We start from the raw sequence: 22,956 nt of genomic DNA on the forward strand, positions 1-22,956 counted from the left end.
CTTCATCAGGACACTTTCTCCACCACCACATTAACTCCAGCAGACCGCTTCTCTGCTGTGTCCCTGGAGGCAGGATCTCTGTCAGCATTGTCATGATTTACCGACTCCTGGATTATCTGCTATCCTTTTATCTCTTTCTGGCATTATGTAGTCCTTGATATTCAAAGATCTTGCTTTTGAGACATCCCATTGGTTACTTTGTCTTCAGTTTTATAAGGAGCCCTACCATATGTTTCTTGGCTCCTTTTCATAATTTGCCTGAGCTCTTGCTGGTCCATGGCTGGCCAAGCTTTGATAAGATCCATTGACCATCTCGGATCCAGATGGAAGCCCCTCCTCTTTCAATTTACTTTGTTCTTTGCACAACCTGTTGCGCCACCGGTCCCTATGGTGCTGGATGTACTGGGGTTGCCATTCGTTTGGATGAATGGTTAGGAATCTGCAGAGTTGCCTACTGGCATACTGGACCCAACATTGTTGCTTCCTTTACCATATTTTATATACTCTGAATCCTGGGATTAAAAGCTGGCTCTGTATTTGTCCTCTGGGATCCCTGCTGACACAAGGGATCCTCTGTTGCCTGTTCTGTCTCCCTGATGTATTTAGTTATGCTCTCCTGATTCTTAAAGTGTCACCTCTGCCCAGGTCTCTCTGGGTGTAGAGAAACCCACAAGGAGTGTAACCCTTGGTCTGGCTCTTTTCCGCGTTGCCCCCATGCCTAAAGTATCTGCCAATAGCGATTCCCTCAGGGCCGATCCTATTTCCCCTGAGTGCATTTGTAAACTGGAATAGGTTATTGAGGACACTATAATCTAAATCTTCATAATTGAAATCATAACACTTAGATGGGGGAATGGACAAGCAGGCAAGCTCTGTGACCTTCCTATATCGCCTCCAGGTTGCACCTGGCACTTAGGCCCCAGTAGGTTAGCCTTCCTGGCTCAGCCACCTCCATGCCTTGGGAAAGGGTCAGGCATATGATTTCCTCGGAGTAACCAAAAAAGTCTTGCTTGTAGTCACCCTCCTTAATGGTTGCTGTTCCCTCAGTTTTACCACATCTCTCTGAACAAGACCCGATGGTGCTGCAGGAGTCCTTTCAGGGACTGGAGAACTCTCCAACCCGCATGTTGCATACACCCGTGGGATCGGTGAGGAAGTGGCTTGGACTTAATAAACAGGAAGGAGAGGTAAGGGCTTTCATTGACCTCAGATGCAATCAAAGTGGTGGCTGGAATTTGGCAAACACCTCATTCTGCATCAGTATTAAACAAGAAGCTAGTCACAATATACCAGACCATGCCAGATAAACCTTGTGCGTGAAGTCACTTCCACCTGCGTAGTTGCCTGTTCAATGGCCACAATATCTTTTTTTGTAAAATCCTTGCAGGAGGCCAACATAGAAATGCAAATTGGAGAACTGTTGCTTCTGTTATGAGGCGATGAGCAGTGGCAAAGTTTCGGCTAGAGAGATGCTGCATGTGTTGCGGCGTGGTGTCTGTACCAGTCGCCTGTCCCCTCAGAGTAAGTAAAGGAGCTAAACGATAGCAAGCCCATGGTCTGAGGCTCCGCTGGGCATGATAATTCAGAATGAGCTCTGAGAAGTGTCACTTTCCCGTGGTTATTGGTGTGCGTGGAGTCAGTCCGTGTGAAGAGGTTGGAACTCGGCTACCGGCAGGTGGAACTAGCTATCCCTATTGAAGAACCAGTGTTTAAACAAGAGTGGCTGCCATCTTGTGTGTTGGCCGATCTGAGCCAGAACTTTGTTAGTATAGAAAGTAAAGTATGGAAGGAGCCTAAAACCATCCACGTGAAACAAATAAGGAGGGCAGGTCACTGGTTTTCTATCTATAACCCCCTGAAATCTGATGATGAATTTGAAGTCCTGGTACATCCAATCCATTGACTGCTGCATGAAGCTGCTGAAATGGTCAACCCTCTGAGTTTCTAAAAACACAATAACGATGGTAAACAGTGACTTGCTGAACGTATTGTTGAATGTCATTACAGGGCTTTGATATTTTTCCCTCTTGTGTGACTTTTGGTAGACATGTAACTTGTGTACAATGCCACTGCCGGATGAACTCTTAAAGGACCACTTTGTCGAAGCGAGTGTCATGTTCCATATAGCGCAAGGAAGACATGAATGTATATAGAGAGTGTGGTTGCATGTGAAAAACAGTAAGCTCCTCCCTGCCTGTAGTTGAGAAATGCCAAGAGAGGGTAAAAGCAGGCTAAAATAGATATACTAAAAGGTACAAATCCAGAGGGAGAGGTCTTTCGGGTGGCCACGGATACATCAGCTGCCTCGGGCCCAAAGAAAAACATTGCACGGAGGATGCAAGAACTTCAGTGCTGTATCACAACTTTAAATAATAAATTCTGTTCCTTGACAGAGAAGGTTGACTTGTCTAAAAGTAAGTTTGAAAAACTGTGCAGCCAAATGTCATATGCAGAGCCAAGGACACTGTGGAAAATGTTATGAATGTTGAAACAGCCATAGTGGCTCTTGCAAAGGAAATGAGCATTGTAAAAGCTAAAAAATTCCTTTTGGAAAACCGAATACACCGTAACAACATTTGAATACTTGTACTGCATGAGACCACTCCATTTGGATTCATGGAATCTTTATTGGAGAAGATTTTGCCCGATTTCCCTAAGATGTTGCAATTAAAAGGATGCTTTAATCATTGGGCCCTCATCTGGCCCCTGCTTGCATGCTGTGCCCAATCACTGCTAGGATATTCAACTACTAGGATGGGGAGCCAATCGGAAAGGCAGCAAAAGAAAAAGGCAGGCTTTACTATCTTCCGCATCATATATCTTACCGGCTATACTCCAGGTGTCCAGTGTGACAAATCTAGTGAGTTCATCCCTTCTCACCCCAGGGGAACCACTCCCTCTGAGGCCAGGAGTGTGAGCCTGCTCTGCAGAACTCTCCCTAGGGGTCTGGGCAAGTGGGACCTCAATGGGAGTGACTCCTCTCTCGAGGACAAGTGCGCCCAGTCCGAGAAGGACCTACCGTGTTAGCCTATATGGGAATTGGAAAGATTGTTGTTGCTTCTGTTCTGAAAAGACCAAACATTTCTTCAATCTCTGCCTCCAGGTAATGCTGGATCTCACCTGAACTCCACAGTCAAAGAAACTCAGGAAATCCCTTGTATTTGTGATATCACTTTGGTTTCACCAAATGGTGACACTTCCTCAAACTCTTTGACTTTAAGTAAGTTCCATCTGAGTGCCACAGTCAAGGAAGGAGGACATACCCTTTGTACCGTGAGGATGTTCTTATGCGCAGGAGGAACTGTCAATGCGGAGGAATCTCCTACGCAGGGAGGAGAGTGAATCCTACGCAAATGCGAACCTCTGCAGAAGAATTGTCCTGGAAAGGCTAGCCGAACACTAGAAGGCTGTTGTCCCATCCAACCGAGAACCCAGGGTCAGGCGGAGTGGGAGAAGCACCTGTTTACTCCTTTGGAACGACCACGAGGAAGCCGTGGTAGGCCTTGCAACCGACTCCGAAACTAGATCGCCGGGAGAACACAAATCTCCAACCAATGTTAACTGCCAAAGGACGCTAGTGCCAGGGAAGCAAACACTCCCATGGAAAGACTACCGCTGAGGGGTACAAATACCATAAGCCAAGACTGGGAAGACCCTACTAGGTTACGGTGGCCTAAGCAATCTGGACAGGAAGCTGTTTTGCTCTCCTCTGAAAAGTGCACGGAACTACCATAAATCACCAATGCAATTATAGAGCAAATACTTCAACCCAAAAACAGACACAATAATTCACAGCCACGCACGCTTTAGAAGATAATCAGCTCTTTACGGCTATTTATTCAAAGATTACAAGTACATAGAAATAACTAATAAAACTAACATGGACATAGATGACAGAAAACATAAAGAAGTCAAAGAAAGAATACATCACCGGGAGCGTATTATCATTCTTCATCTCGCCCATTCACGGCTGGAAGACCCCGAGGACAGCCAGGACGAGAGTGCCACAGCTCACAGGAAGGCCAGACGGAGCGTCCTTCTCTGGCTGAAGTCTCACCTGACCCCCCCCCCCCCCAATCCTCCTTTATAGGCACTCCAAAAAAAGGAGTGGATTCTCGAATCTTCTGGAATTGCGCATGCGCAGTTGCGGAACAGCCGTCGGTTGCCAGCTGGGTCAACTGAGAGCCCCCCCCCAAGGAATGCAGGGCCTCCCTGCTCTAAAACTCAGAAAAAACATGCTCCACGGAGAACAGTAGCAAGTCATAACAACGTTAGCTTTTCCCAGCAGAAATGGCCTTGACTGCACACCAAATTTGAAAAAAGCATGCTTGTCTCAGCACTGTGACTCTAACACTTCAGCAAAATGTGTGCAGCCTTTCACTGCGAAGTGAAGTAAATATCCAACATGGCTGCGAGCACTCCCAGAATGCATTGTGCCTGCGCCATTTTGAACTAAGCATAAATTGAGCAGAACAGAAGCATCCTGTATAAAGCAAAATAAGAGGAATACAGCCACTTTATCTACAGAACCTACTAGGTTACAGGATCCTGAGAAACATGAACGGGCAAGCATCCTTGTGAATCTGATCGACAGAGACACTACCTCTTTGCATATAAGCTGGGAAAATCAATAAGGTTATGGGAGCCTGAGAAATCTGAAGGGGCAAGCACCCTGCGTGAACCAAATTGAGTTGAATATAAACATTTGGCATCCAAGCTGGGGAAGCCAACGAGGTTACGGCAACCTGAGCAAGGCATAAAATAAGCATTGCTGCATAGCAATTTGCTACGGAATTCTGTAGGTTTGTTAATTAAATTGACACTTGTGGAGCACAGCCAGCTATTTAAATTACCATGTTTAATGAAAGGACAGCTCACCCTGCATTCCTCTCTGGGCTCTCTCCACCCTCTTTTCTCTGCTCAAGTTCAAAGAGGCTGGCAAAGAGACAAAGTGTAGCACATATCATCTCCTCCACTCTTAAAAGTGTCAAAGGCCTGCATGGGAGTGCTAGGCCAGAAAGGTTATTTCTTTTTCCAATAATTGTAAAGCAGAAGTGATCGGGATTCTATTTTTATCAAGCTAACTATATCCTGTTTGGCAAAGACCCCCTATATATGACCTCTCTTGGGAACCTAGTCCATAATTATAACATAAAAACAAGGGACTTCTGGAATGACTGCTTAAGCACAGACTCTACATCTACACATGTGGCACTTAATCATGTATGGATGAAAATTGAAGAATTGATAGGGAATTTTATGGATTTTATGACCACATAAGCTAAACAATGGTTATTATGAAATGTTTTATGCATTGTATGAATGATCGTAATCAGTTGTAGTGTTGCTTTTCAGCATACAAAGTCTGTTGAATTTTATTAACTGTTATTATTTTGTCACATTACGGATTGTGGTTAATGCTATTATGGTTGTCTTGTCTTTGTGGTTGTCAATTTTTGTTAATACATGAAAAGTTCTGATCTGAACTAAAACATACATTTATTATTATATTAGAAATGAACCAACAAAAAGTATCAGCCTCCCAGATGTACTCAGACTGCTGATAGTGATAAATACTGCTTACATGGATGTGCTGGGCTGGAGTTCTGTGCTTGGGCCTACCTAGCATGGTCTTTAGGACTTTTAGAGACACCGCCCTTTCCAAAAGTGATATTTAACGGTATAATTAAAACATGTGATATCAATGACAGGCAATGGCTATCTTGCCCACCTGAAGTTGATACTCTGCCTGCTGCAACTCCATACTACGTACTTAGTCTCAGGCTATGACCTTCCTTTAACAATGTGAACTTTTGGATTTACCAAACTTCTGAACTTCTTACACAGCAAATAATGGGTCAAACATAGAATATATGGCACAGTGCCCTGTGCAACACTGACTGCATTCAGATGCACAGAGCCTTGCACTGAAACTGAAAACAGTTTTCAGAGTCTTTTGACCATATCTATTTATTTGTGTCCATTCATGCAGCTAACCTTTACGTTTTACAGACACTCAACTCACTAATTTCTTACTTCAGCAGTACACAAAAATGCTGTATTATTGCTAATTTGATATCTTGGTTACAAATAACATCTGGAGACATTTAAAAATATTAGTACACAATTGCCAATCAAATAAGTTTGTTTGCTAATCAAGAACATATTAATCAGCAAACTCTAATGAATTTTTTAGAAATAATATATGCTTTGCTGATTACCCTGAGTAATCAAATGCCCCATATAAAGTTTATACCCGAGAGTGAACAAGTCTCCCAGAGAGCCATAAGACTTGTGGAGTCCAAGAGCAACAGGTCTGTTCTCAAGAGACTTGGGATAAGCGGAAACGTATTGAAGAACCTTTCTTTTGAACTAACGGCTGCAAGAAAGATCTGAATTATTGTTGAACTTTATGAACTATTGAGAACACTCCAGGAAGAAGTATAAAACCCAGAAACTGTGTCCTGGTCTCTGCCTTTTTTCTTTTTTTTTTTACGTGGTAGGGACAGTTAGCAATTAAGATTTGGACGTGGACTTTGACAAGCACCCTTAGTTTTATTTTTTGATAGGTGGGGAACTTCCCTCATAGAAATAGGGCAAGTTAGAAGATGTCCTTTTTATTTGAATAAAAACATATTGAACATGTCACTAAATTGTTAAATGTTTGAGGTATTTGTGCCGTGCACCGTCACCAAGTCACCAGGTGCTCTGGCGGATCTGTAAATGAGAAGGCGGGATGGGCTAGTTAGGTGAAGAGGGGGTAGGATAGTGAGAGGAGTGGTGTTCTGTTGGCAGCTTCATCTCGGTATACACCGTGCGCTGAGCATTGGTGCGAGTATTGGATCAATGTCAGTCCTTGTGTGCTGTTGGTGCGGCTCATGTGTTGTTGCAGTGGGGTGAAGTGCGTGCGGCTTGCTGTGCAAGAGATGGTTGTGTGAGTTTAGTATGCAGAAAGTTTGAGCTTTTTGGTTAGTCGGTTATATGTTTCAAGTTATTCTCCACAGTATTGCTAAATGCCTAGATTTCGAGAATCCTGCATGGTGGGGAAAGGCTTTGGTCCCACAGTACGCTCCGTATTGGCATACAATGGACAGATGTGTATGCCACACCTAGATCCGAATGCCCCTCAAAGTCGTGAAGAGGTCTGGGCTTCCCAATAAACTACGTCTCACGATACAGCATGCAAGGATGGAGGCTTTCTCCAAATAAGAGGGTCCTGCATAGTGGGAGAGCGGTCCAGGCCCCAATATAGGTGGGCCTCAACATACGACGGACAGAGACTGAGGCCACATCCAGATTTGAGAGTCCTGCCGAGTGGGACAGAGTCCCAGGCATCACAATGCATTTAATTCACTTGCTAATATTAATAAATCCGTCTATATGCGTTGCAGGCCAGCATCCCCAATTCTATCCCAATATGGCACTTAATAACATTGCCAACTCCATCCAATGTGGTCCATGCCAACATTCACAACTCAAAGTGTGTCGCTTGCCAACACCCACAATCCAATCGGGATGCGATGTGGCACGTGCTAATATTCACAGTTCTAAGTGTGTCACTTGTTAGCTTTTGCGACTCTAAGTGTGGCCCTTGCCAACACCCGCAATCACCTCTAGATGTGAGGCAAGCTAACATTTAGAATTCCATATAAGGGAGGCACTTGCTAGCCTTCACAATCCCATCCTGATGTGAAGCAGGCTAACAGTCACAATTTTGCCTAAATGTGGCACATGCTAATCACAAATCTGTCTAGATGCGATACAGACTAATTTTCATAATTCTATCTAAGTTTGCCGCTTGCTAACATTCATATTTCTATCTAGATGTGGCACATGCTAATGTTCACAAATCTGTCTAGATGCTAACATTCACATTATGTCTAAATGTGGCACATGCTAGTGTTCACAATTTTAAGTGTCGCTAGTTAACTTTTACAACTTTAACCAAGTGTGGCACTTGTCAGCAATCTCATCCAGACGTGACGTAGGCTAACATTTGCAAATCTGTCCAAGTGAAGCACTTGCTGACCTTCACAATCCCATGCAGCTGCAAAGCAGGCTAACATTTACAATTCTGGTACTTGCTAATGTTCACAAATCTGTCGAAGTGGTGCAGGCTAATATTCACAATTCTATCTAAGTGTGTAACATGCTAATAATAGCAGACCTGTCTAAGTGTGACTCAGGCTGACTTTCACGATTCTATCTTAGTGTGCTGCTTGCTAACATTCACATCTTTCTAGATGTGGCACATGCTAATATTCACGAATCTGTCTAGATGCCGCGCATGCTAACATTCACAATTCTGTCTAGGTGTGACACTTGCTAATATTCTTAAATCCATCTAGATGCGATGCAGGCTAAAGCTCACGATTCCATCCAAATGTGGCATATGCTAATATTCACAGTTCTTCTAGGTGTGACACTTGCTAATATCCACATTTCGAATGGATTGTGTCATCCCACGCATTCCTCATCTTGTGATAATTCGTTATCTCCAGCTTCGCAGCTTCGGAAAAAAAAGGGCGCTGTGCTCGAGGTCGTGGCGTCGATTTTCCCTCGACGTACTCCGTACTCTGTTGACGTCACCGATGGTATAAATGGCTCGAGCCGCGCCCGTTGCTTCAGTTCTGTTTTTCCGATCGCTTCTCTATCAAGAATGGCGCGCTCCTATTTTCTGTGAAGAAAATGTCATCTTTCGACACCTTCGACACCCAGGACTGGGTTCAAGAAGTGTGCAGATTGTGGATCTAAGATGTCGATCACCGATCCCCACCGGATTTGTCTCTGGTGTCTCGGTTCCAGTCAGCGAACCGACGACTGCGGGTCATGCTAATCTATGACCGAAAAAGCTCTTCGTGACAGGAGAGGTAAACTGTCGGTAGGGAGGGAGGCCTCAAAAAAGGTTTCGTCAAAAAGACACAAGAAAGCGACTGATTCTAAGGAATCGGATCGCCATAGGCACTCAGAGATCTCGATCTAGGAGTAGATTGAGACACTCTTCGTCATCATCGGAAAAAAATGAAGAGGAGACATAGATCTCCCTCATCATCATCATCTACTTCAGAGTCGGCCGAAGGAATTTGTTGTCCGACTAAATCGGATTCTCCCAGTAAGTGGGAAGAATTCTGCAAAAAGATGATGGAGGTTTTCGAGAATGCGGCCCGACCCCCTCGAAAGACCCTCGAAAAAGCAATACCCCTAAAGTCGCTCCATTGGACGACAAAGGGAAGTCCAAGGCTACCATGGCAAAGACCGGTAGCGTCGAGGAATCCAAAAAACCTCGAGTCGACGTAAAACCGTCGAAGACTCTTCGAGAGTCGAGCACTTCTGCAGTGCCATACAAGAAACACAAGTCGTCGAAGACTTCGACAACTTCGTCGACGCCCTCGATGTTGATAATTTCGACTCCAAAGCCAAAAACATCCTCGACGCCATTATCAAAGTCATCTTCGAAGACTTCGAAGACCCCTTCGACAACTTCGAAGGATTTGCCAATTCCTTCGAAGCAGATGGAAGAGGAAGAAAGGAGAGTCACTCCTTTGCCCAGGTCAGACTTTTTCAAATCTATGTCAGCAATCTATGAAGAGTCTGCTTCAGAAGGAGACAGGGTTACTCCTTTGGGAGTTACTTATGGTACAAGACAAGTTCCTGGGGAACTTATTGACCAGGAATCTAGAATGAGAGACCTGAGTGATACTCTACATTCTGCCAGTGCAGTTGACACATCCCCAGAATTAGAGTTCGCCAAACCTGATCCTGCAGAGCATGCAGATGCTGGGTACAGGGGTCTTATGACCAGGGTAGTTGAATATATCGGTTGGGGGTAATACTTCACCCATTTTTTAACAAGATGACATGACCGATATAATCATCAAGGGACCTCAGAAAGATCCTGTTCTCCCTTTCCACAGAGCCCTCCAAAGGACTGTGGAGAAAAACTGGGAGAAGCCAGAAATTATTGCTGCTGCAGATAGCACTTTTCCAAGAAAATATAGACCGGCTGGAACGGATCCTGAATATTTAAATAAACCTCCGACTCCAGAGAGTTTAGTCATTCAGGCAGCATCTACTTCAAAACAAACTGCTTATCCAACTATCCCTCCAGATGGAGAGGATAAAAAAATTGATGCCTGGGCACGTAAAGTGTTCACGTCAGGCCGTATGGCACTTAAGTCAGCAAATGTCACCTGTACCCTAGCCAGGTTTACCCATACTCTGTGGGACTATTTCGGCGGCGGCTGATCATATTCCGGAAGGCGAGGAAAGGGAAGGCTTCCTGAATATAGTCAGACGGGAAGGAGGCAATGGGGGAATGTCTCCAGTCTGGACTGGATACTGCTGATAGTATCAGCAGATCCATGGCTGCAAGCGTTGTGCTACGCAGATTTGTGTGGTTGAGGAAGTCTGGGTTTGCACCAGACGTGCAAGCCAGACTTCTCAACATGCCCTTTGATGGCTCGAGGCTCTTTGGCAGAAAGGCTGATGAAAGCCTAGAAAAACTTCAGCCCTCGAAAGCGGCAGCTAAATCACTTAGCGCCTCTTTGCGCCAGCCTCTAAAACCCTATTCCGGCTCATCTTCCTGGAGGGGTCGTTCTTTTCGATACTACTCCTCTTTTGGTAGAGGAAGAGGACAGGCTTCTCAAAGGGGCAAAAGAAACTTCCCTCGTGGAGCACGAGGAAGAGGTGCAAAATCAGCCCCAGGAGCGGCATCTGAACCCTCAGCCACTCCTGTAGCCGCCTCCAAATCCCTCTGAGACCTTGTTACACAAAACACCAGTGGGAGGCAGGATCTCTCAACATCTGAAGGAATGGCGGGGTATTACCTCAGATGCTTGGGCACTAGAAACAGTAGCCGAAGGTTACTGTCTCCCCTTTCTAAAAAGGCCTCAGATTCATCCACCGGGAGCCAACTCAACCAAAATTCCGGATCCGCTCCTGTTGCAGGAAATGTTAACCCTGCTAGAGAAAGGTGCCATAGAACTGGTACCTGTAGCGGAGAGGAACAGGGGTTGGTACTCTCCATATTTTCTCATCCCAAAAAAGGACGGAGGACTGAGACCCATCTTGGACTTGAGAAACTTGAACAACTTCCTCAGGAAGTACAAGTTCAAGATGGTGACTCTTTCTCAGATCCTTCAGGCTCTCCAACTCCAAGATTGGTTGGTATCATTGGACCTTCAGGATGCTTACTTTCATGTGCCAATCCATCCAAAGCACAGAAAGTACCTAAGGTTCGCGATTGGCAATTCTCATTATCAGTTTCGAGTTCTGCCATTTCGGGTTGACCTCCGCCCTGAGGGTTTTCACCAAACTGTTGGCGGTTGTGGCAGCAAGTCTCGGGAGAGGAGGTATTGACATATATCCCTACCTGGACAACTGGTTGATCAGAGCAAGTTCTCCAGAACAACCATCTTTCGATCACCTGCCACTTCCTCCACAAATTGGGCTTCTCCCTCAATTTCAAGAAGTCCCACATGATCCCATCCCAGAAGCTCCAGTTTATTGGAGCAGTCTTGGACACTTCATCGGGAAAAGTCTCGCCTCCTGAAGTGAGAGCTCTCCACATCCAGCAGATGGTAACGAAGTTTCAGAATGCCCAACGTCTACCGGCCTTCGATTTTCTCAGGTTGCTCCGCCTCATGGCATCCTGCATTTTCCTAGTACCAGAGGCCAGGTTGAGAATGAGATCCCTTCAGTGGGCACTCAGAACTCAGTGGTCCCAGTTCTCAGGGAATATGTCGGATCTTCTGCAAGTCCCGAGCGCAGTTGCTCATGATCTTCTATGGTGGGCTTGCAACAACCACATTCTCAAGGGAGAGTCTTTTTGGTAACCATGGCCGGAGATAACGGTAGTGACGGACGCCTCACTCACAGGGTGGGGAGCACACACCAACGATCTGACAATCAGCGGTCGTTGGTCTCCATCGGAGTCCAATCTACACATCAACCTGTTGGAGCTGAGGGCAATCAGACTAGCTCTGAAGGCCTTTCTGCCCTCTGTACAGGGAAAGAATCTCCTGATGATGACGGACAACACGGTGGCCGTGTACTACCTCAACAAAAGAGGAGGAGTAGGGTCACTGCCACTGTGCAGAGAGGCAATGCAGCTCTGGTTCTGGGCAATATGAGAAGGAATCTCTCTATCGGCAGTTCACCTAGCCGGAGAGAAGAACACAGCGGCAGACGCTCTGAGCAGGCAGAGCACTGTCTCTCACGAGTGGGAGCTGGCTCAGGAAGTCCTTCTGGAGATCTTCGCCCTTTGGGGAACCCCTCAAGTGGATCCGTTTGCCACTGCGATCAACCGGAGGTGCGATCAGTACTGCTCAAGGGAATTTCCTCAGAGGAGCTCTGGGAGACGCATTCGTAGTGGAGTGGAAGTTTCCACTGCTGTAAGCGTTTCTCCCAGTCCCCGTGATTCCTCAAGTAATCAGGAGGTTGAGAAAGTTCAGGAAAACCATGATCCTAATTGCCCCGGATTGGGCCAGGAGGTCGTGGTACCCGGACCTTCTGGACATGTCCATCTGCCCTCCAATACGTCTTCCGCAAAGAGAGGCTCTTCTCTCGCAATAGGAAGGTTGGGTTCTCCTTCCAGAGGTCAAGACACTCAACCTTCACACATGGTTTCTGAGAGGTTGAGATACAAGGATTGGGATCTTCCGGATGACGTAATGGAAATCTTGCTTTCTGCCAGAAGACCAGCAACAAAATCTTTGTACCGATGTCGCTGGAACAGATTTAGTAACTGGTGCAAGGACAAGGATGTGGACCCTTTTCAGTGTGGCACCCCAATGGTGCTTTCTTTTCTACTACATCTAGCTAATCTGGGGCTCCAGATAGGAACAATCAAAGGATACCTTGCTGCGCTGTCCATTTTCAAGCGTTCCTCGGAAGAGGTTTCATATTTCAAAATACCGTTAATAATTCAATTCTTAAAAGGGCTTACTAATGTATACCCTGCAGTACCTTTTCATGTACCAACTTGGGACTTAAATTTAGTATTAAAATTCTTGACTTGCATACCTTTTGAGCCTCTGCACTCATGTCCATTGAGGCTTTTGACTCTAAAAACTGTCCTTCTTGTGGCCCTATCATCAGCCCGCAGGGTTAGCGAACTTCAGGCTCTCTCATGCAAACCACCATATACTATTTTTTATAAGGATAAGAAAGTTAAACCTTCATTCTTGCCAAAAGTAGTCTCAGACTTCCATTTGTCACAAAAAATAGTACTACCAACCTTTTATCCTCCTCCTCATCTGGGCAAAGAAGAGGAGAGATTACACAGATTAGATCCCAAGAGGGCTCTTAGTTTTTACATCTCAAGGATGGCTAAATTGAGACAAGATGACCAACTATTTGTGGGTTATAGTGGTAATAAATTAGGCTCATCTGTAACAAAACAGACAATTTCCCGCTGGATCATATTAGCCATAGTTGAATGTTACAGATTAGCGGGAAAAGAACCACCAGGTGGGCTTCGTGCCCATTCTACAAGGGCAATGGCTACTTCTGCGGCTCTAAAGAGGGGAGTCCCAGCAGCAGATATTTGTGCAGCTGCAACCTGGAAAACAGTGCATACTTTAGTTAAACATTGTTTGGATACTGCCTCCTCTAACAAGGGTTTATTTGCCAAGGCAGTTCTGCATTCTGTCCACGAAAACTGAAATTAGTACTCCCGCCTCCAAAAATTGATACTGCTATGGGAGCCTATCACAAGATGAGGAATACGTGAGAGGACACAATCCATTCGAAGAACAAGTTACTTACCAACTGTAACATTCTTTCGACTGGATGTTCCTCCCACGTATTCCTCATCGACCCTCCCATCCTACCCCACAGTACAGTTTACGTTTTCTTACACTTTCCTCTCACGAAGAATGTATCAGTCATGGGGCACGCCTGGGTGTTCCTCCTATATATATTTAATCGAAAAAACAGAACTGAAGCAACGGGCGTGGCTTGAGCTATTTATACCATCGGTGACGTCGACAGAGTACGGAGTACGTTGAGGGACAATCGACGCCACGACCTCGAGCACAGCGCCCTCTGCCGAGAACATTTTTTTCCAAAGTAGCGAAGCTGGAGATAACGAATTATCACAAGATGAGGAATACGTGGGAGGAACATCTAGTCGAAAGAACGTTAGTAAGTAACTTGTTCTTCTGAGTGTGGTACATACTAATATTCACAAATTCATCTTGATGTGACGCAGCCTGAAGCTCACGGATCTATCTAAGCGTGGTACATGCAAATATTCACATTTCTAAGTGTGACACATGCTAATATTCCCAAATCCATCTAGATGCAATGCAGGCTAGAGTTCCCAATATTATCTAAGTGTGACACATGTTAATATTCACAGTTTCGAGGTAGGGTAATGTAGCTTGGCAGGGGTTTTCTGGAGTAGAGTAATTGCTTTACTCCCCACTCATGCCACACTTACTTTGATGGTAGTTGCTGGTTGATGGTTGGCCACTGGCTTCCCCCTGCTGACACCTGCATACACTCCTTGGAGCCGCCACTATAGGAGCTGCAGTTGCCTCAGGGCCCTTAGCCGCAGGGGCTGCCGGGCAGGGGGCTGCCCTGGGAAGGGGTGTCATGAAGATGTAACAGACCAATCAGGTCGGATGGGAGGGCAGGGAGGCAGGCTGTTCGCTGCCAGGAGTACAGCATGGCCGGCGGGGACCCAAGGCACATACCGCGTTCCACATGTTTTTTTAAAAGCACGCGTGGGATATTTCCAAAGTGTCTATGGGGCTGGGGCTAATGGCAGCACACACTCACCTTGCCTCTGATGGCCACGGCAGTGGTGCGGAAGTTGTGGTTTCAGCCAGGTCATTAGGCCTGTGTTGTGGGCACACTCGTGGACTCCTTCTGGTATGCCACATGTGGTGTCAGTAGTGGGATGTTAGCAGGCTGATATAAACCGGGGACCCCCTCATATTTACGAAACTTCATGAGAAGGCCAAAGCTCCTACTCTAGCTACTCCCCAATCCATTGGGTTTGACATATATAGTGTAGAGGCTATTTCTATCCTGCCCCAGAAAAGACGATCAATACTCATAGGCCTCAGTCTTTCCACCCCTCCGGGGACCTACATCAGACAAGCAACCAGGCTGGACTAGCCTGGCAACACACTTAAATAGCGGCAGGCGCATTCGACTCCAACTATAGAGGCAAGGTAAAAGTGATCCTCCATAATGACGGGAAAGACCCATGCTTAGTTAAGGAAAGAGAAGCGGTAGTGCAAGGCATTCTTGAAAAATCCTTTATTCCAGTACCCCAAGAAGTAAACACTTGGTAAGACATCGAAAGGGGCTCAGTGGGCTTTGGGGAAGCCAACCTCGTAAGAGAGGAGGCTGCTCCCACAGAACCCAAAGAAATTTCCCAGATACCTGACCTTGCATTCGCCCCAAAGGAATGATGCAGCCATAACCGAACCCTTTGGGAGGGTTATATTGGAAGAAGCTGTCTGTACTCAAGGCGGTCCTATCTTTTTCTTTAAAAAAGGGTTTGTCATATTGAGGTGATGTAGGAAAAGATGGCCTTTACATATCACAACAAGTGATTCCCTGCAGCCATCGCTGAATAGTTTTAGAACCGGCCAACTTCCACCTAACAGCTGGTCATTAGGAAATGGGGAAAACCCAGGGCCGCAACATATCTAGAATTAATTTCACTATATTAGGACTCCACCTGGGCCAGCAGTGAATCTAAAACCATACAGGAAGCAAAAGCAAAGAGGAAGATTCAGAGACCCAGCAATTGCTCAATGCTAACATCATTGGCCCCTCAGAGAGTCCATGGTCTTCGCCTATAGTGTTGGTGGCAAAACCAGACGAGTTGGAGGCTCTGCATTGATTTTAGAAAACTAAACAAGGTCAGTTTAGGAGCAGCGCTCTCAGAAGAACATGATGGGCTGGAACACCCCATCTTGTACACCAGCAGGAAGCTGTTTCCCAGAGAGCAAGCTTATGCCACCATCCAACTTGAAGCGCCTGCCATCAATGGGACATTGTAAACCTGAAATACTATCTGACAGGAAGACAGTTTCGGCTGGTAACCAACCATTCCCCTCTGACCTGGATGAGTCTGGGGAAAGATTTGAATGCCCAAGTTATGAAGTGGTCTTTAGATCTACAACCGTTTTGTTTCTCAGTGGAACATCGAAAAGACAAAGATCAAGGCAATTTGGACCTTCCAAGTAGTTTTGCACCTCCCAATCAAGGGGGGAGCCTCTAATTTTATGGGAGGGGTATGTGACGTATCTGGTCAATTCCTCCCTTCTCCCCAGAGTGGAGATACCCTGTGTGAGGCTAAGGAGGTGAGCCTGCTCCGCAGGACCACTGCCTAGGGGTCTGGCCAGGTGGGACCTCACTGGGAGTAACCCCTCTCGAGGTCAAGGACTCCCCAGACCGGACTACTGTGTTTTATTATTTCATGGTATTTTTTATGATTGTCTAATGTATTCATTTATGTATACTTTAATTGCATTATGCCATTCCGATAAAGTGTATACAAACATCCGAAAGGGCAAGCGCCCGTGTGAATCTGATCAACAGAGACACAAACGTTTTGCACATAAGCAGGGGAAAATGACAGTCTGCGGGAGCCTGAGAAACCCGAAGGGGCATCTGCCCTGTGTGAACCAAATTGAGTTCAATACGAACATTTTGCATCCAAACTGGGGAAGCCGGCGAGGTTACGGGAGCCTGAGTAACCTGGGTGAGCAAACGATCTATATAAAATGTATACCCGAGAGTGAACAAATCTCCCAGACAGCCATAACACTTTGTGGAGTGAAAGAGCCACAGGCTTGCTCTCAAGAGACAATGGGGTAAGCAGAAACCTATTGAAGAACCTTTCTTTTGTATAAAAGTATGCAAAAAAGATCTGAACTGTTCTCAAACTTTATGAACTATTGAACGCTCAGGTTTTGGGCCAGGCAGAAGCCAAACCCGATACAGTGTCCTGGTCTCCTCCTTTTTGTTTGTTTTTTATAAAGTGGTAGGGCCAGTTGGCAATTAGGATTCGGACTGAAGACTTCTATTTTAGACTTTGACGAGCACCCTTACGCTGGAAGTGTCAATGTAATGCAACTTCAACTATTTAACTGATCTTCATTAATGACAAATGATAAATATATTGTGAGGAAGGTGTTTTGAAATGAGAAGGGTATTAATAATGTAGTCAAAGCACGTACAGTGGTGGTATATCTAAATAATCTAAATAGACACCATGTAGAATTACAGAAGTCACCTCTCGTATATTAGGCATGCACGTTTTGCAAAATCATTTGATTGTTCTCGGGGATATGCCGGCCATTCATCATATTCTATAGGGGTCCTAATATTAGTGCATCTTGAGTTAGTTTAATTGCAGAAAGGTAATTGTTGACCCCTAGTTTCAGGCATGATAAACAATGGCCCTCGTTACGAGTCCGGCGGAAACCATACCGGAAAAACCGGCAGGTAGCCGCCGGACCTGTAATGATTTACCGGCGCCTGACTTGCCGGAATAACCGGGGCATTACAGCCCTGGCGGTCTGGTAAGTCAGGCACCAGTAAAATGTTGATCCCCATTCTCATGGAGTCCCAATAGGACTCCACGGGAATGGGGACCACAGAAGCACCGTTAATAGCGGTGCCAGTGCTTCCGTGAAAGACTGCTGGCGGGTGCCGTTCTGCCCGCCAGGGCAGACCTGACGGGCGGAATGGCACCCGCCAGCAGACTCGCAGTTTGCCGGTCCAGAAACAAGTGACGGTAAACTTACCGGCACCGTTGTTTCCGGACCGGCAAACTTGTAATGAGGGCCAATGTGGCTATAACAACGGTTAATGTAATTACACTGAATTGTGATTCCCCTTCTTTTTTTTCAAGGGTTGTTTGACACCTGTCTGTTATTGTATTTGACCGTACATATGTAGGTAGGCACTAGATCTACTTCAGCGGCTCCAACAGAGTTCTAATTACATGGTAGGCCGGGGTTTAAAAATGACCTTGCCTTTAAAATAACATTTATTTTATAACTTTAATGTTGTTCGCTTCACTCCAGGGAATTATTCACTGGTTAACAAAATGGAGAAAATGCCCATGGGGGAAAACTATAATTGCAGCCTAGATACATTTTTTTCTCTATCCTAACATAGACAAATCTGAAAGGAGTTGCAATGTGTGGTAGAATACAAATAAACTTGCATTGAACACCTTCCCATATCAATACATGTGAATATATTTTGTATCAGCTTTCTAATTCTGCATTGATATATTTCTTTTAGGTTATCCGGCTCAACCTGTAGATCAAAGGACGCTACAGCAGATACCGCCGCAGCTTATGCAACATGTACAACAACAACAACAGCAAGCTTTGTCTTCCCAGTCCCACCAACAGCAACAGCAGCAAATGATGATGATGCTTATGATGCAACAGGAACAGAAATCATTGCGAATGCCTGTATCCCAAGGCATTCACCAGCAAAGAGGCCAGTTAAATTCAGATGGCCAGAGAATGCCCATGCAACAAAGCGGTAATATGTCAGTAATGGTCAGCTTACAAGGGCCTGGTTCAATTCCTCCGTCTCCCGATAAGCGAATGCCTTTGCAGATAAATGCTACCTTAGGGGGTAATGGAAGAAAGATCTCTTATCAAGATAGCTTACAGATTCCTTCGAGTTCACCATCAGGAGATGGAACTATAGCATGTCTTCCAGATGGAAGTGGAACAGAAATGCCTCCAGTTTCGGGTGCTGTAAATAGCATGAATCCTCATTTAGTTATTTCTCAAAATCAGATAATGATGGGTATGTCCAAGTCTGGGCCCAGTCAAGTCTCTGCTACTCAGGGTACAAGTCCACAGCAGCAGCAAACTAATGCTTTGTCTGCTTCTCACAACCACCATTACACAAATGTACCTAACACATCTCAAACCTCAAGGCCTAAAACGCCAAATCGGGCAAGTCCAAGACCATACTACCCTCAGACACCGAATAACCGCCCACCTAGCACAGAGCCTTCTGAAATAAGTCTCTCTCCAGAGAGACTTAATGCCTCTATTGCAGGTCTGTTCCCTCCTCAGATAAATATACCCTTACCTCCCAGACCTAACCTTAACAGAGGGTTTGATCAGCAAGGTTTGAATCCTACTACTTTAAAGGCGATTGGACAGGTCCCTTCCAACCTTGCAATTAACAATCAGTCTTCCTTTGGACCCTCTCCTGCACACAAGCTGGATACTGTTTTAGTTGGTGCAGGAAAGCAGACAAACTCTGGTGGAACTAAGCGAGCAAGCCCAAGCAATAGTAGAAGGTCCAGCCCTGGGTCAAGCCGAAAAACAACACCCAGCCCTGGCAGACAGAATTCAAAAGCTGCTAAACTAGCCCTGACATCGCAACAAAACTCTATAGTCTTGCAAAGCTTAGAGTTGCAAAGACGAATTGCACTTGGGCAAGCTTCTATGCAGACTACGGCATCTGGTGGTTTTCCCAGTAATACAATGATTGGGGGCCCTAGTTCTGCATTCTCAGCCTCACTTATGAATTCAGCATCTCTTATGAGTGGAATACCTGAAAACAATAAGGAAAGTTTCAATGCACCACCTCAAGACAATGAAGGCCACATTGCACACAGTGGTAAGGAGCATGCTACTGTTGAACTGAAAAGCATTCCATGCCAGGAGTTGAGAATTATGGTTTCTGAAGAGCAAAAAAAGAAAGATGGTCAATCCTTGGATCCACACAAGATTCTTAGTACAGCAGAAGCAAAGGGTCTGACGTCACCAGCCATGAGAGAAGCACCTACATCTTTGAGTCAACTGCTTGATCATTCAGGTGCCCCTAATGTTACTATTAAACCCTCAATCCCACCTCGTGAGGCATCTCAACTGTTAAAACCTCTAGAGGAAATAAAAAACATGGATACCATTTCACCAGTGCCAGAACAATCTTCTGGAGAAGATTTCCCTATACGTTTAAGTCTTCCTCACAATTCTGAAGCCCAGTCAGGTCATCCCGGGCAAGACTTGGGGGGTACTAGTACCAATATTTCTCAAACTGTCCCTGCAGTCATTCAAAGGACAGTCTCTTCATCCCCTTCCTCTGTTTCTACTTCTGTGCAGCCCAATCAGATAACTGTTTTTGTATCTTCAAACCCCCTTACTTCATCTTCAAACACATCAACCCCTATGAAGTCTCATTTGCAACCTACCTTGATGTCCACTGTAGTGAGAATGCCTAATGTTACTAACAAACTCATTGTTTCTGAGGGAAAGCCTACTGTTCAGTCAAACCCACGGCCTCAGTTTATTACACCTGTTTTTATAAACTCCTCTTCGATAATTCAGGTGGTAAAAGGTTCACAACAGAGTACCATTCCTACAGCACCAATCCCTTCAAGTTCCAATTTAATGTCCCCAACTGTTGCAATGGTTGGTCCTTTGCATATGACACAGAAGTTCTCACCAGTGCCTCCGGCTGCTAGCACCGTATCGAATATGGGTTGCCATATATCTACAAGCAGGCCTTTGGTTATAAACTCTCTTGCAAACCCTGGCCAGCTTCCACATTCTCCCTCTACTAATGTGTCCCCCCATCATTATGTTTCACCAGTTCCCCATGTTTCTCCACACCCCCACATCTCTCCTCAGTCCCAGACTTCTCCCCATGCCCAGGTGTCTCCTCATGCCCAGGCCTCCCCACGCCCCCCGCCCTCGCCACGCCCCCCGCCCTCGCCACGCCCCCAGGCATCCCCACACCCCCAGGCATCCCCACGCCCCCAGGCCTCCCCACTCCCCCAGGCCTCCCCCCATGCCCAGGTCTCTCCCCATCCCCAGGTGTCCCCACATGCCCAAGCCTCTCCTCACACCCAAGCACCGTTGCATGCCCAGTCATCTCCGCACCCACACATTTCCTCCCACCACCGAGTTTCTCCACATCATCGAGTTTCCCCGCTTCACAGAGTTTCTCCCCATCCCCCTTTTAGACAGGCCAGTGAATGCGTCACAAATGAAACACATTTCCAGGTTGCCACATCTCTGCAAAGCACAAACATGGTCTTTTCTCCTATTGCATCTGGTCAAAACTCTGCTGGCAGCAGACAGAATCCAGTTTCATCTACTAAACTTAAAGGAAAGCTGGATAAAATTGGTCACATTTTATTGAACAAAACAGGCAAGAAGACTCCTAATTCTCCAGAAAGAGTTGATGATCTCTGTGCTCTAGAGGCAGTAGATGAAGGTCCTGGGTTACTAACAGTCCTAACCCCCCTTCGGAAAAAACAATTGCCTATTGAAGTGGACAATAGAATGCCTTCATCGTTGACAACCTGTCTTTCGAAACATGGCACTTCTGGGCATAGTAACTTAAGTGTTATCACAGCTTGCGCTTCTGCATCAACCTCTGCAAACTTATCAAACAGCACTCCTTCAAGTATGCCTTTAACCACACAGTTTCGACCCTCCTCTTCAAGCACTAAAAGTATCTCTGGAGGTGTATCAGATGAACAGAGCGGCTTCTCCTTCACAGAACAAACGGCTGCACCACAACTTGTTCCTCAACAGAATGGTAGGTGCACCTATATGCTTGGTTTCATTTTTTACATTGCCTTATGATATGACGACCAAAGAGATTACATTTCCCCACGGTGCACAATTCTAGAAGATAGTTATGTGATCAAGACTCAGTTGGAAATATGATTCTTCGAGGGGATTGGGTCCTCCGACGTATTCCATATCTATGACAGGTAATCACCACAGCTGTGCTGCTTCGGAAACTTTTCCGGCGTCTGCGTCCTGCGTCGATGACGTCGATACGCCGACGTCTAGGACCTCCTCCGACGTCATCCGATGTGATAAGTAGGACGCACGACGCCTGTAGCCTCAGTTCCGTTTTTTCCGCGAACGTGTTGCTTCGTGTTTCTCGGTTCTAAGCCTCGTCTCTTTGGAGTTCTGTTCTTTCTGGTTCTTCGAACCTGTTCGTTTGTGAATTTCGGCGATGTCTTCCACTTCGTCTTCAACCCCGCGTCCGGGCTTTAAGAAGTGCGGGGAGTGTGGGTCCAAGATGTCGGTGACTGACTCGCACGACGCCTGCCTCTGGTGCCTCGGGGAGGCCCACGACACGGATGACTGTGTTGACTGCCTGTCGCTCACGTCCAAAGCCTTACGCGAACGTAAGAAGAAGTTGTCGGTAGGTCGGGTGTCCAAGCCCCGGAAGTCGAAGTCGGCGGGGCTTTCGACGGATGATTCGAGGGGTGACTCTCCGCGTCATCGTCGGAAGTCTCGTCGGTCTTCTTCTAGGAGTGGGTCTCGCCACTCCTCAGCCTCTTCGAGGCATTCTCGGAAGCGCCGTCACCGGTCGCCTTCTGTAAAGACCGGTGGGGGGGTCTGTACTTCTGCTCTCTATATGGTAGAGGAGAGGCACAGAGGACCCCAGCCAAGATTCTCTAATACGGTAGCGATGGGCGATCAATCAAGGCCTAGCTTCTCAGGAGGTGATGCAGGCTGGTTCTTAAGTACAGTGTATCCCCAAGCCCCCACAAAGGAATGTCCACACACTGTATTACTGAAAACACAGTCTTTATATAATTAATATTCAAGGGTTATGTACACTTATCACAATAACGCACTTTGTGCTCAGGAAAATCAATAATGGTAAATATCTACAATTCTAAAGTGGTACCACTAATATTAGACCTCATTAAAGTGCATTCATAATACTGTAGAAATGGCACACAGATCAATAAGAAGGAAACCAGCAATAGAGAGAGGAGAGATAAAAGATGGTTGAAACAATAGGCAGAATACTGGCCCTTGCTACTGGACACAGTTCTGTGTGGAGATCCCCCCACCTGGGCAACCTGTAAAATAAAGAGATATAACACAAGCCCATTCCATATATTGTTCAATAGTCTTATTCTCTCCTGCAATGTTTTTACCCCCCCAATGTACCTGGTGGAGTCGAGTT

The 22,956-nt window shown here is 46.0% G+C and overlaps 1 protein-coding gene across 3 annotated transcripts in view; it reads left to right on the forward strand.

The window, feature by feature from the left end:
- NCOA6 (nuclear receptor coactivator 6) overlaps positions 1-22,956 on the forward strand; it is a 1,612,994-nt gene that overhangs the window by 1,239,471 nt on the left and 350,567 nt on the right. For all 3 annotated transcript variants that reach the window (XM_069652283.1, XM_069652284.1, XM_069652285.1), the window contains exon 11: positions 18,280-21,558. In XM_069652283.1, coding sequence (XP_069508384.1) covers positions 18,280-21,558 — 3,279 coding nt within the window. The remainder of the gene's footprint in view (positions 1-18,279; positions 21,559-22,956) is intronic.

This window comes from Ambystoma mexicanum, chromosome 3p (genome assembly GCF_040938575.1).
Source record: "Ambystoma mexicanum isolate Mex_15411 chromosome 3p, UKY_AmexF1_1, whole genome shotgun sequence".
Taxonomy (NCBI): Eukaryota; Metazoa; Chordata; class Amphibia; order Caudata; family Ambystomatidae; genus Ambystoma; species Ambystoma mexicanum.